Source organism: Bidens hawaiensis, unplaced genomic scaffold (assembly GCF_021521415.1).
Source record: "Bidens hawaiensis isolate Kalapana, Puna unplaced genomic scaffold, B.hawaiensis_p1.1 tig00002414_1, whole genome shotgun sequence".
NCBI classification, from domain to species: Eukaryota; Viridiplantae; Streptophyta; class Magnoliopsida; order Asterales; family Asteraceae; genus Bidens; species Bidens hawaiensis.
The window spans coordinates 2,850,001-2,863,514 of record NW_027491131.1 but is presented as its reverse complement, the minus strand read 5'-3'; the positions used below and the strand labels follow the sequence as shown (position 1 = coordinate 2,863,514).

At 34.2% G+C, this 13,514-nt stretch overlaps 2 protein-coding genes and 1 long non-coding RNA gene across 3 annotated transcripts; 2 read left to right on the top strand and 1 right to left on the bottom strand.

Moving 5' to 3' along the window:
• Positions 1-914: 914 nt before the first annotated feature.
• Positions 915-2,864, top strand: LOC143619110 (uncharacterized). Its single transcript, XR_013151142.1, has 3 exons — positions 915-1,001; positions 1,079-1,134; positions 2,703-2,864. It is a non-coding gene; the product is annotated as an uncharacterized LOC143619110 (long non-coding RNA).
• An 80-nt stretch (positions 2,865-2,944) lies between these two features.
• On the top strand, positions 2,945-5,527 carry LOC143619168 (uncharacterized). Its single transcript, XM_077091169.1, has 5 exons — positions 2,945-3,047; positions 3,741-3,873; positions 3,973-4,065; positions 4,187-4,289; positions 5,289-5,527. The coding sequence occupies exons 1-5, from the start codon at positions 2,962-2,964 to the stop codon at positions 5,525-5,527; spliced, it is 654 nt and encodes a 217-aa protein (XP_076947284.1). The 5' UTR covers positions 2,945-2,961.
• Positions 5,528-6,060: 533 nt separating this feature from the next.
• LOC143619167 (putative B3 domain-containing protein At5g66980) lies at positions 6,061-8,304 on the bottom strand. The gene is made up of 3 exons (XM_077091168.1): positions 8,220-8,304; positions 7,471-8,112; positions 6,061-6,501 (listed from the first exon to the last, which is right to left on the bottom strand). Exons 1-3 carry the CDS (start codon positions 8,280-8,282, stop codon positions 6,061-6,063), a joined length of 1,146 nt encoding a protein of 381 aa, XP_076947283.1. The 5' UTR covers positions 8,283-8,304.
• Between the last annotated feature and the right edge of the window lie 5,210 nt (positions 8,305-13,514).

Sequence of the window (13,514 nt, the reverse complement as noted above, 5' to 3'; positions counted from 1 at the left end):
TTAAATAAACTTGTTATTTGGCTCAGCTGGTTGATTCTCTTTGCATTAATAATAGCTCAAGTTTAAGACCCAACTATTGCATTTTTCTTTGTTTTAATTAACTGCTCCTTTCGTTGCCCATACTACTTTTTTTTTATTTCATTGTTTTTTATAAATCAAACTAATTTCTTTGGTGGCCAGGCCATATTGCATGTACACTCACCTTAATTACTTTGTTATATTTCGATTATATATATATATATATATTTAAACAAAGGCATAACTAAATTTAAAACTCAACCAAAATTGTAAATAAAAGCATATTTAACTTTAGATAATTTAAAGATTTAAACATGTATTTCTATCTTTAAAAAAGATTTAAGCATGTATTTCTATTTTAGCTGAATTAGATTGATGGGGCCATTTTATATATATATATTTAGGGCCCACTTTTTTTAATTGCACAGGGCCTTTGAGATCACTCACATTCTCAGATATGGCCATGTGAATAGGCAAAGTCTAAAAAAAAAGTTCGCATAGATGTTTTTTAATAAAACATCTTCGAAAAATAATCAATTTGCAAATGACAATATCTAAGCGTTGTCTGAAGAAAGCCTTCACAAACCCTTTTTTTCTTTTAGAAAAACAAAAAGAAAATAAACTCCATATTTGACTATTTGTCAGTTAGTTGTATCCTTTTACATCCACACAAATGTGTAACTAACTTCATCTTCTTCATCATCATCCAACTAAACAAACCTCTCTCTGCAACTTAACCTTCATCTCCAATGGCTGCTTCATATATATCCTCTTCATCTCTAGTGGCTGCTTCATTTATATGCTCTCAACTCAACCACCAGACCAACAAAAGCTTCAGAAACTGGCTTCTCTCACACCATAAAAAGAAACATTCTTTCACTCTCACTTTCACTCCATTAATTATTATTCATTCATCTCTCAACAATGATTCAGTTTCACCACCACATAATAATAATAATAATAATAATCACAAAAAATCTCAGGTAACTTAAATTAATCTCTAATATTTGTTATTTTTTTTATAAACATATCATCATATTGATTAATTGATTGATTGTAGATGAGTTATGATCCTTCAGAAGATCTATTCGGAATTGCTGCTGATTTACAACCTCGGTATGCGTTTTATTAACGAGCCAAGCCTGAGCTCAACGAGGCTCGTTTTCACTTACGAGAGCTCGAATATTATTAATTAAATAATGTATACACATTTTAGTTAATTTTATAAATTTTATTTCATTTTTGTTAATTAATTAAATAAGCTAAAGCTCGGCATTGCAATGTGAAATTATAATACGTTGAAGTCTAAAAGAGTTAAAACTAAAAAAACGCAGTAGGCTCGAGCCCAGGCTTAATAAGGCTCGGCTCATTTTGAGCTTTTTATTGATCCGATCTTGAGTAGATTGTGAGCGGCTCAGCTCGTTTGCACCTTTAAGTAAAGTCAAATATTATATGAACTATTCAATTTCTAACGCTCAAACTCCAGTTGTGAGTTGTTTTTCAAGCTCGGCTCGTTTATTATCAATTAGATAAGTTGTTTTTGTATATTTTGAGAAACCCCTTAACGAGCATGAGCTCGGCTAGTTAAACAAGCTAAAGCTCAGCTCAAGCTCGGCATTGCAATGTCAAACTAATACATAGAAGTCCAAAAGAGTTAAAACTAAAGAATTGCACCAGGCTCGTTAGGGCTAGACGAATCTAAACGATATTCTCATACAAAGTTCGAGCTCGGGCTCGATAACTAAATGAGCTTTATGTGAGGCCCGGGCTCTGCTCGGCTCAATATCGAGTTTGATCGATCCAATCTTGAGTAGCTTGTGAGCGACTCGGCTCGTTTGCAACTCTAATTACAGTCAAATATTATATGAATTATTAAGTTTTGATTTTAACTATTCGGTATGATCATTTACGTCGATGTTTTAGGCTTTCTGTATCCAGAAATGTTGTATGGGACAAAATCTTTGATGATCTGATTGAGATTTCCCTCAGTAGGGTCGTCTCCGAGAATTATGAAAACTTTTTGGGCCTAAATTAGTAGAGTAATTAGGTTTAAAAGTAAAGAATATTTTAGTTTCCAAAAACATATATATAATTTTTTAAAAATGGGGCCTATCGGGTTGTCGGGCCGGGGTCGGTCGACCATCCGGCCCTGCCTCATAGCCAGCCTTGATATTCAGACTAATATCGACTTTGACAACTATTAGTCAAATGTAGGACTCTTGACTTTGTCTATTAGACCACACGTAGTGGATATGGAAACGAGGCCAAAACACCGAGCACACCGTCCCCCGGCCCGTTTTGGGCAGGGTTCGTTGTGTACACAACGTGGGTTGAGGGGGGGGGGGGTTGGCCAATCACATTTTTTTGCCTTTTAATTTATATTTTATTTATATTAAAAAGTTAAAAAAATTTAATAATTGTGTAATAATTGATAGGCGGTTATGGGGCATTTTACCACTACATCACATTTTGCAAAACTAGCCATTGCTAACTTAGATGCCACGTGTCAGAAAATGTCCGGTTATGTTTAGTTACCACGGCGCGTGGTCTTACTGACATCATTTTTTCTTAAATCTTTTGTAAATTTTGATTAATTACATGTATACCAAATACCCTTATTATAATTGTTTTTCACTAAAAATTTTTCTTTTTGCACCAAAATATTTAATATGTAACAATTTCAGGAAATCAATTTCAAGTGGTTTAACTCCAAGATCATGGTTTGGACCAAATGGTCAATACATTAAAGAACTACCTTGCCCAAGTTGTAGAGGAAGAGGTTACACTCCTTGTAAAATGTGTGGCATTGAAAGATCAAGATTAGATTGTTCACAATGTAATGGCAAGGCAAGTTCTTAAATTTTATAAATTTTCATTTTTTATTGTGGGTCCCACGTCTCGATAAACGGAGAGTTTTGATAGTGATAATGTTAAGTGCAGGGTATGGTGACATGTCATCAATGCAAGGGCGAATGCGTCATTTGGGAAGAGTCGATTGATGAACGACCGTGGGAGAAAGCTCGGTCAATGTATCATCTTCTATCTTGACTTGTAGGCTTTTAAATGAACCGAACGAGCACGAACAAATCATGCTTTTTCGTTCATTTGAATTTAACGAACAAGCAGAGTTTTCTTGTTCATGTTTGTTTGTTAATAGTATAAACGAATGGTTCATGAACATAAATGAACGTAACTAAACATAGATGAACGAACCTTACTCATTGAACACCAATCTGTTAGGCCTAAGAGATTAATAGAATGTTACTAAATTGTAATGGGTGGCATATTAATTTCATAAACTATAATAAATTATAACAAGCCTAAAAAATTTAAGTGAATATATAAACGAGCGTAAATGAACGTTCACGAGTGTAAATTAAAGAACGAGGCATGTGTGCATATTCGTTTATTTAACAAAATGAGCAAGAAGATTGGTTCATGTTCGTTTGTTTATTAAATGAGCGAACATAAATGTACTGTTCGCCGAACAGTTCACTGAACGCCTGGTTTGTTTACAGGTCAAAACGGATTGGTTTAAATAACAGTCAATACCAGGTTGTGTTGAGATGGCCAGATGGGTCACTTTTAATACGGGTCAAAACGGGTTGGGTTAACCCGAGAACTATTTTCGTATATTAGCGTGTCATTTATGATTATTACACTTGCAGTAATAATATGAATGTTCATTTTTTAACAGTTTTATTAATAAATTTTGCATTCAGTTCTCCATTGAAAGTAAAGGAAGATGATGATGTCGATAATCTCGAAATAAAATTATCGACAAGGAAAAAATCAAGGCGCGTATACGGGTCTCCATCGCCAGAAGTTCGCTTGAAGATCAGTAGATCTCTGAAAGCAAGTTTGTTTTTTTCCTTACAAATTTAGCTAAATTTTTACAAAATAAATTTGTTTAAAAATAAACTTAATCTTGTTTTTTTAGTTGGGTGATTACAGAGCCTTAATGCCAAAACCGGATTATTTACAAACCGAATGAAGATCATCCATGCGGACCCTGAGCTCCGTGCGCAAAGAGTGGCTGCAATAAAGGTTTCAACGACCGCGCTTTATATTATTAATATTATTACTATTACTATTATTATTATTATTATTATTTTTATTTATTTATTTTTTGAACAAATCCATTTGTTTGTTATGGGTTGCATTGCAGAAATCTAAAGGGTCTGCTGATGCAAGAAAGCAAGCTTCAGAATCCATGAAAGCGTTTTTTAGTGATCCAGAAAACCGACAGAAGAGAAGCATTTCCATGAAAGGTACCCGATTTGTTTTTAGAACAGGTTGTGTTCAGGCTGACCTGTTTAACCTGTTTGATTAAACAGGTCGACTCGACAACTTGTTTGTTTAATACATCACCCTCTAAACCGTGTTAACATGTTTAGAACTTGATTATGACGTGTTGGCCCGTTTGAGTCATTTAAATAAATGTTTTAAACTGATCGTATTCGGGCTGAGCTATTTAACTCGTTTGATTAAACAAGTTGTCTATCCAACAACCCGTTTAACCCATTTATTATAACCTTGCAACCCATTTAACATGTTTACAGCTTGATTATGACTTGTTAACCCGTTGAGTCCTTTATATAAAAGGGTTAAAGCACTTAACATGTCGGCCAAATACAACCGGTTTAACTTTAACCCTTTTATCTTCTTTTTTTACCTTTCCAAAAAAATAAAACACAAAAAAAAAAAAAGATAAAAGGGTTAAACGGGTCATACAAGCAGACTTATTTAGCCCGTTTTATTAAACAAGTCGACCCGTCAACCCGTTTATTATTACCCTCTAAACCTTTTAACATGTTTGCGCCTTGATGACGACCCGTCATCCTATTTGAAGCGTTTAGATAAATGGGTTAACCATTAAACGGGCCATATTGAGGCTGACCTGTTTAACCCGTTTGATTAAACAAGTCGACCCATTTAAGTAAACACGTCGACCTGACAACCCATTTAGCCCATTAATTATATAACCCTCCAACCTGTTTCACACGGGTATAACTTATATCATGAGCAGTGGCGAAGTGAGTCCCTCCCTTTTTGCGCAGCCGTGTAAATGTACCCATTTTTCGCCCGAAAATTTTTATATGTAGTGAAAATTTACCCGTTTTCAACCGAAAAAATTGACCCCCCACCCCCCCCGGGCATTTTCATCCAAGCTTCGCCACTATCACTATCTGTCGACCAATTTTACTCATTAGAGATCAGATTAAACTGGTCTGATATTAAGCAACATGATTTATATATTTGAACTGCAGGGGTGAACTTTTTCTGCAAAAACTGCGGTCGTGAAGGACACCGAAAACATTACTGTCCAGAACTTGATCAAGGTTCAACAGATCGCCAGTTCAGATGCAGTTTATGTGGCGAAAAGGGTCATAACAAAAGAAGCTGCAACAAAGACGATGCATTTGAACCAAAACCGAAAGGTTCAAAACAGCCCCGTTGCAGTATTTGTGGGAAGCCCGGGCATAATCGCAGGACTTGCCTTCAATGAAAAGATCATTTCGGTTCAAGGTTTGTTATCATTTTCTGAGTTGGCATATAAACCAGAGGATGGTTCATTTCGACGACAACTTGGCTTTGCGCGTCAAAACGTAACAAAAAGTTAATTTAGTAATGTAATATTAATATTAAATTATTAATACAGTTATAGTAGTTAAAAACAAACTCCCAAAATGCAATATTAATATTAAGAGTAAAATGCGGTTTTTGTCCCCATGGTTTGTCAAACCTACGGTTTTAGTCCAATAGTTTCAAAACTGCGATTTTCGTCCTTGTGGTTTCATTTCACTTGCAATAAAACCTAAATTCACTAATCCCGTTAAGTCTGGGTGTTAAACCCATCAGCGTACACTAGGGAGTATTTGGGGAAAAAAGGACAAAACGGCCCCTCACGTTAGTTCATTCTAATATTAATATTAATATAGTTATATATTATCTCATGCTAAACAAAAATAGATAATCACCTATAGTTAGTCTAATTAGACCATTTAAATATAAATTTAAAATAAAAATTACACAAACACCTTATTTTCGCCTTGCCGGCCTTCCACGTGGCTGCTTAAACGGCCTTCCACGTGGCCTCTTTGCTTCCTTCGCACCACGCCCCGCCCTCGTTTCAACTTTCTTCGCCGGAATCCTCTCCGCCGGCTTTCTCTTCCTCTTCACAACTTCACTCACCGGGGTTTTCGCCTTCACCGGAGTTTTCACCGGCCGTTTACTCTTTGAAACTCTTGCTAATAATAACTTATCTTCATCTCTTATAAACTTAAAGACACACTCATCTCCTTCCGATAAATCATTACTTCGCCGGAAAACTTGCCATCCGGACGAAAGACAGAACCTTTCCACCTGGCGCAGTTTCTCAACCCGCACACCCAACTCCCATTCTTTGTCGTCGAGATTTGCCACCGTTAGATTTCGTTCACTGTCTATTCCGGCCAGCCTCGTAAATTCCACCGGCATCCGCTAATAAATTAATAATCACAAGAAATGTAAGTTAAAAGTTGTTTAATAAATTTTTATAATGAGGTTGTATAAGGATTTATGGGTGTGCATCAAAACCAGAAAAACCGACCCACAATTGAATTGAAAAATACGAATAGAAAACAGAAACCGATGGTTTGGTTTAATGTTTTTGTAAAAAACAAAACCTACGGTTCGGTTTTAGTTTTGCATGTCATAAAAACCAAAAAAACTAAACTGAGTGTATAATAATCAATTAGTTATTAATTAGCAAAATGATAAGCCCAAAATGATAATGTTGGGCCATTTTTTTTTCGCCCAAAATTTTCAACCGAAAAAACTGAACCAAGTGTATAATAATCAATTAGTTATTAATTAGCAAAATGATTTAGTCCCCAAATGATAATGTTGGGCCATTTTTTTTTTCGCCCAAAAGTTTCAAGCTCAAATGACAAAACCGAAATAAACCCAAACAACCAAAGCCAACCTGAAAAAAAAAACCAGGCTGAACAGGTCAAAAATTCAAAAACTCGGTTTTTGGTTCGGTTTTAACTCAAAACCGACCATCTGATCCAAACCAAACCATGCGCACTCCTATTTATAATGCACAAATGGTAGGTTTAAATAATAATAAATGAAAATCCTGATGATTTTAAAGAAATCTTGTTTAATAATAAATGAAGAAACTGATAACTTTATATAAATCTTGTTTAATAATAAATGAAAAAACTGATAACTTTAAATAAATCTTGTTGAATAATAAATGAAAAACCAGATGCTTTTCTTGAAATCTTGTTTATAATAAATGAAACACATGATAAATTTAAAAATATCTTGTTCATTATAATAAATAAATAAATGAAAAAATGAAAAAAAATCACACAACTTTAAATAAAAATCCTGTTTATACCAAATGAAAAATCTGATAATTGTAAATAAATAAATAAATAATAATAATAATAAAAATCTTACCATCATACACTTATGCCCTTTAGTGATAGCCACCATAAAGAAAGGATCACCATCATGACCATCTATATACTTATACCCCCCATCATCATCATCATCATCATCATCACCATCACCACTATCATCATCATCATCATCTTTCTCTTCATATCCATCCTCATCCTCCTCTTCCTCCTCATCATCATCATCCATCTCATCTTCATCATCATCATCAACATCAATATCTTCACTAGCATCATCTTCAACATCATCATCATCATCAACTATCCCACAATCACTAACATTACTACTATCATTATTAATATTAATATTAATATTATTATTATTAATATTATTATTATTAATATTAATATTAATATTATTATTTTCTAAAAGGGTATTTGGGGGAAAATCTTTTTCACAGCCATTAGGGCTAAAAACCACCAACTTAAAACTCCTTTTACAATCAAATCTAAAAACAAGAAAATCACCAAACCCTAAATTAATATCTTGAACCACAATATCCCAGCCATCAGAAAGACACCAACTTTCACCAAATTGTTTAATCTTTAAATTCCAAGAATACCCTCCAGTGGCAGATCTAAGTATTGGGTCTTCTGGGATCTTGTTTTCCAAGTGGACTTTCACAAAATCAGGTGGTAATGGCTGCAAAAAAAAAAAAGAAAAAAAAAAGTTTAGGTTTTTAATATATAATAATAAGTGGGTGTGTGAATAATAAGAAGAAGAAGATGATGATGAGTTTGTGTGTATACCAGGTGAGGTGCAGATGGGTCTAACAAGATCTTGAAGAAACATGGATACCTGCGATGAGCCATAGTTGCATAGATTCTTGAGAGAGAAAGAATAAAGAGAGAGAGAAAGAGAGTACACAAGTTTTGAGATTTATTTAATGATGTTGAAAGAGTTTAGTCACTTTGACCTATGTAAAAAGTATTGGGAAAATTAAAAAAGATTTCCATTTAAAGTTTTTAACCATGGTAATCTTCAAAGTGTTAATGAATATCTTATGTCCAGCTCAAAATTAACTGGACTGTATTTTTTTTTCCTAATACAATGATCGAGTGACGCATAGCAGAAACGTTTCCCGTCGGCGCCTTGTTTTCTGGCCCCTCGACAAAAATGTTTCACACGACGCCTGCTTTTTTTTTTAAATCTAGGCATCGAGTTGATTTTTCTAGGTGACGGGTGGATTTTTAAAATCTTGGTAAGATTTTAAAAATCAGAAATCCACCCAACGCCTAGAAAAATCCACCCGTCACCTAGAAAAATCCACCTGACGCTTATAAGAGATGAAGGGATTTTTAAAATCTTACCAATTTTTAAAATCTTGGTAAGATTTTAAAAATCAGAAATCCACCCAACGCCTAGAAAAATCCATCCGTCACCTAGAAAAAAAAGCATACGTCGTGTGAAACATTTTTGTGGGGTGGGTCAGAAAACGAGGCGCTGACGGGAAATGTTTTTGACAAATGTTGCTCGATCATTGGGTTAGAAAAAAATTGCGGTCTGGTTAGTTTTGGGCTGGACATAATGGAACCGGCAGGATTTGTATGGATACTTTGGGGATTGTCATGGTCAAAATGGACATTTTTGTCATTTTCCCAAAAGTATTTACTTGACTATGTATGAGTTCAGCTCGTTTTCTAAAACATGAGTTATGTTTGTGAGTCGTGTCTTTAAGGTCCAGTTTGTTTTGACTATGTGTAGTGGTAACTAAGCGTATGAGGGAGTTTTGCGACACGTGGCGTCCCAGTCAACAATGAAGAGTTTTGTAAAAAGTAGGTAGTGGTAAAAAGCCTCAAAACAATGAAGAGTTTTGTAAAAAAAGTTTTGCCACCATTCTCTCTCACAACTCTCGTTGTTGTGTCCACAACGAGCCACTGCAAAACTTCGCTCACAGGGGTGGGGGTTGTTGAGCTTGATTTGGAGTCCACAACGAGCCACTACGTGTGGTCTTAGTATTTATTGATTAATTTATATACATTTTATTTAATTATTTTTTTCTATATTTTGAGAAAAATTTTAACAAACCTAAGCTCAGCTAGTGTGCTGTATGTTAAACGAGAAAGAAAAAAAGCCCGTGTACGTAGTGTCAAGTTCATATATAGAAGTCCAAAAGAGATAAAACACAAAAATATTAAAAATATGATAGGCTCGTTAAGACTCCACAAGTCGAAACAATTTTCCAATAAAAACTCGAGCTCTGAAGATAGAAGGGAGAGGGAGAGGGAGAGGAGAGTGCGGGAACTACATAAGCCCTAAGATTTAGTTAATGGTTTTATAGAGTTATTGTAAAAGGTGTTCACTTGATCAGGTTTGAGCTTAGCTCGTTTTGAATTGTTTTTCTAAAGCTTGAGTTATGCTTGTGAGTCGTTTTTATAAGGTCGAGTTTGTTTATTATTTATTGATTAACTTATGTACATTCCTTTTATTATTTTTATATATTTTGAGAAAACGTTAACTAGTCAAAGCTCGAGCGTGTAATATGAAATTTGTCACACCTCGACCAAAGGCGACAGAACATGCCGAGGTGTAACGATTGTCCATAAGCACATGACACTAATTAAAGTGACAGTATTTAATAAACTCATTTCATTTCACAACATCGAAAATGTCACACAACAATTATCCATAAAATAACCATAAACAAGATATCACAAAATATGGCAAATTTGATATTGTTCATTTTTACTAATTTCCTAAGGTCTTTGATGTCGTTTTCTTCACAATCATAAATCAACCAAGATGCAAACCTGCAACATTTCATAAAATAAAATTTATCAACACAAAGGTTGGTGAACAATTCATAAGTTTAATCATATTAGTATATAATAAAGATAGCCACAAAACTTGCATACAAAACGATAAATAAAAGTGGTAATTTGGATAAATAGATATCGCTAAACACATTAACGACACCTAGCTATAAGGGTATGCCAAATAGTCTAGGATTTTATAGTTATCGTTAATTGCATTACGTTAACGACACTTTGCTATAAGGGGATGCCAAATAGTCTAGGATTTTATAGTTCCACCAACCAAAAGCGATAAACACATAGGCATATAAGCATAGAACACCAAATCGAGCAATTATTTAGGTAAAGTATACAACTACATTTGTGGTTTAAGATTCAAATATAAAGCATTTTGTTGAATAAGTATGAAATGTGACCCCCAAAATAAAAGATGGAAAATGGGGTATGAAGTACTCACCTTCAAGTAGTAAACTTAAAAGATGATAATTTGGGGATTTGTCGGAACGACGAGTTTAACGCACAATGCCTAAAAAGAAAAGAAGTCTTGAATTTAAAAAGGTTGTCTTGAAGGTCTTTAAACAAAATAAATGTTGAGAAATATAAATAATTAAAGTTCAAGGTTTTAAAATGTAACTGTTTAAGAATTTATAATAATAACCCTTTAAAAATGTAAGTTTGCTCAAAACCGGGTTAAAATATCTAACCTTAATATTTACTCAACCTATGTTAAGTAATAAGGTGGATAAAATGCAAGAATGCAAATCCCTTTGGAATAAAGATACTAAAACGGGTTTTTTATCGAGTGTTCGGGTTGTTGGTTTGGGTCTTGATAATTGGTCAAACCCAAAGTCAACTTTCCAAAATATTGAATATTATGAGATAACTCAATAAAATTTAATAAGACTTAGCCAAGTATGTAGTTCCATTGTTTTAGAACTAACAACACACGTTAAGCGAGTATTCGGTTTTGTCGGTCCAAACTTTGCTATGAGATCAAGTTGGATCCAACATTTCCAAGTACTTAAGAAAATATTTAAAAATCAATTTGTAACTATTTTTAAAGAAATATACAAGTCTTGATGGCTAAAAAAAAACACACTTGTGTGTCTTAAGCGAGTAAGAATCGGTTTGGTTTCCACATGTCCAAACACTAAAGAACTTGTATAATAATGTACAAATAAAAAAATACTTTAAGTTTTACAACCAAAAGTTAACAATAAAGTCTTTAAACAAAAGTTCGGTTTTCGGTTCGGATCGTGTTTCGGGTTAAGACCGAGGTAAGATTCTACAAACCCATAACCATAGAATTTGTAAAAATGATTTTAGAAACTTAGATCTAACAATAAGTATGTTTAAACAATTATTTAACAAAACTAGTAACAAAGGTTGGTTTACGGTTTAGAGCTATTTACGGTTAAACCGAAGCATAGACTCTTAAAAACCCATAACCATGGAACTTGTAAACATGACCAACAAACTAAAATAAGCAAGATTAATATGTATGAACAAGTTATATAGATGTATATATATCAAGGACACGAAGTCCTCCATGAAGCCTTGCCTTATGAGGTCCGAAACCTCACCGACCGGAATCGGAGAAGTAACTACCAAAGGTAACAAGGGGTGTATATTATATATATGTTGCACAACCATAAACAAGTATTAATAAGGCTACATAAACTAATTAAGATGAAAGACTAAAAACCTTCAAGAACACTTAAGAAGATAACCTTGAATCTTTGATGTTTAAGAGAGTTTTTTTTTTTTGAGTTGTAGCAAGGAAAAATGAAGAGGAAAGGTGGTGTATATATAGGGTAATGTTGGTGGTCAAATATGAGTGTGAGACACAAGAGTTTTCATGCAAAAAAGATCAAGACAAAAACACAAAACAACAAAAAAAAAAATAAATAAATAAATAAATAAAAATAAAAATAAAGGTAGGATGTTTTCAAGACCCAACAAGTGTGAAACAGTATTGTTGACAGGTAATAAGCAAGCTGAAACCGAGCCGAAACCAAAACAAAAACCGAGACCGAACGGTTTCAAAAATTCCAAAACCGAAGTTTTGGTTTTCGGTTTGGTTTTAGCGAGTAGTAGTTTAGTTGTAAGCTTGTTAAAGGGGCTATATGGGTCACGGGTTGGTGGGTCGACCTAATTAATGAAACCAGGACATGTTTAAAATCGTGTAACTCGGACACGACCCGTTTAACTTATTTATCTAAACGTGTCAAACGGGTCAACAAGTTGACAGGTAATAAGCAAGCTGTAAACATGTTAATTAGGTTGCTGAGTTGTAATAAATGAAGTTAAATGGGCCATCGGTTGGTGGGTCGACCCGTTTAATCGAACAGGTTAAACGGGTCAATCCAAATGTGACCCGTTTATTAAGCGGGTCAGATATACCAACCCAAAACCTCATTATCTACATGTGTTTCGGGTCCAAAAGGTGAAATAATTACGAACCAGCCACTCTTTATGGCCTTGAACTCCATCATGATTCAATGTTTAACAGCAACAGTAAGCCCGGTGCCCGGTTTGACCGGTGCAGTTCCATTCTCTTCAATCCATCCTTTGAAGACGCACCCGAACCCCCCTTCACCAAGAAGACTTTCGGGCCGAAAATTTCTCGTTGCTGATTTAAGATCATTAAATGCGAATTTCCTAAGACGCGACGCTACTTTAAGTTCTTCTGGTGGCAAATTGTTGTTTTGACAGTTGGTTGGGATGTCTGGTTGTTGATCTTTGCTAGTATTAGTGGTTGATTTAGTTTCTGCAAACATATATAATAATTGTTACATTCAACATGTCATAATCTTTATAATTGTAAAGTTTGTTAATGAGTAAAATGCATATATACATAATTGTACATTCTAAAATTTGAAAAAAGGTAACTAAATAAAAAAAGTTAAACAACCATGGACCGAACCACGTAAATCTTAAAGTAGTTGACCGGTCAACTTGCTTCGGTTTAGACGGTTTGGTTGGTTTCATCTGTTTATGAATACTACTTGTCATCATACATTAAAATTTTTGTTTAAAATGGTGAAGTTTGTTAATGAATAAAATGCATATATATACATAATTGCATATTCTAAATTTTGAAAATAAGTAACTAAAAAGAAAAGGTTTAACGACCGGCTGCAAGTTGCAAAGCGTCGGTCAAACTGATAAACTGTCAAACAGCAAAAACAAACCGTGAAACGAACTATGTAAATCTCAGCCGACTTGCTTCAGTTTAGACGGTTTTGGTCGGTTACAACGGTTTATGAACACTACTAGGCATCATACATG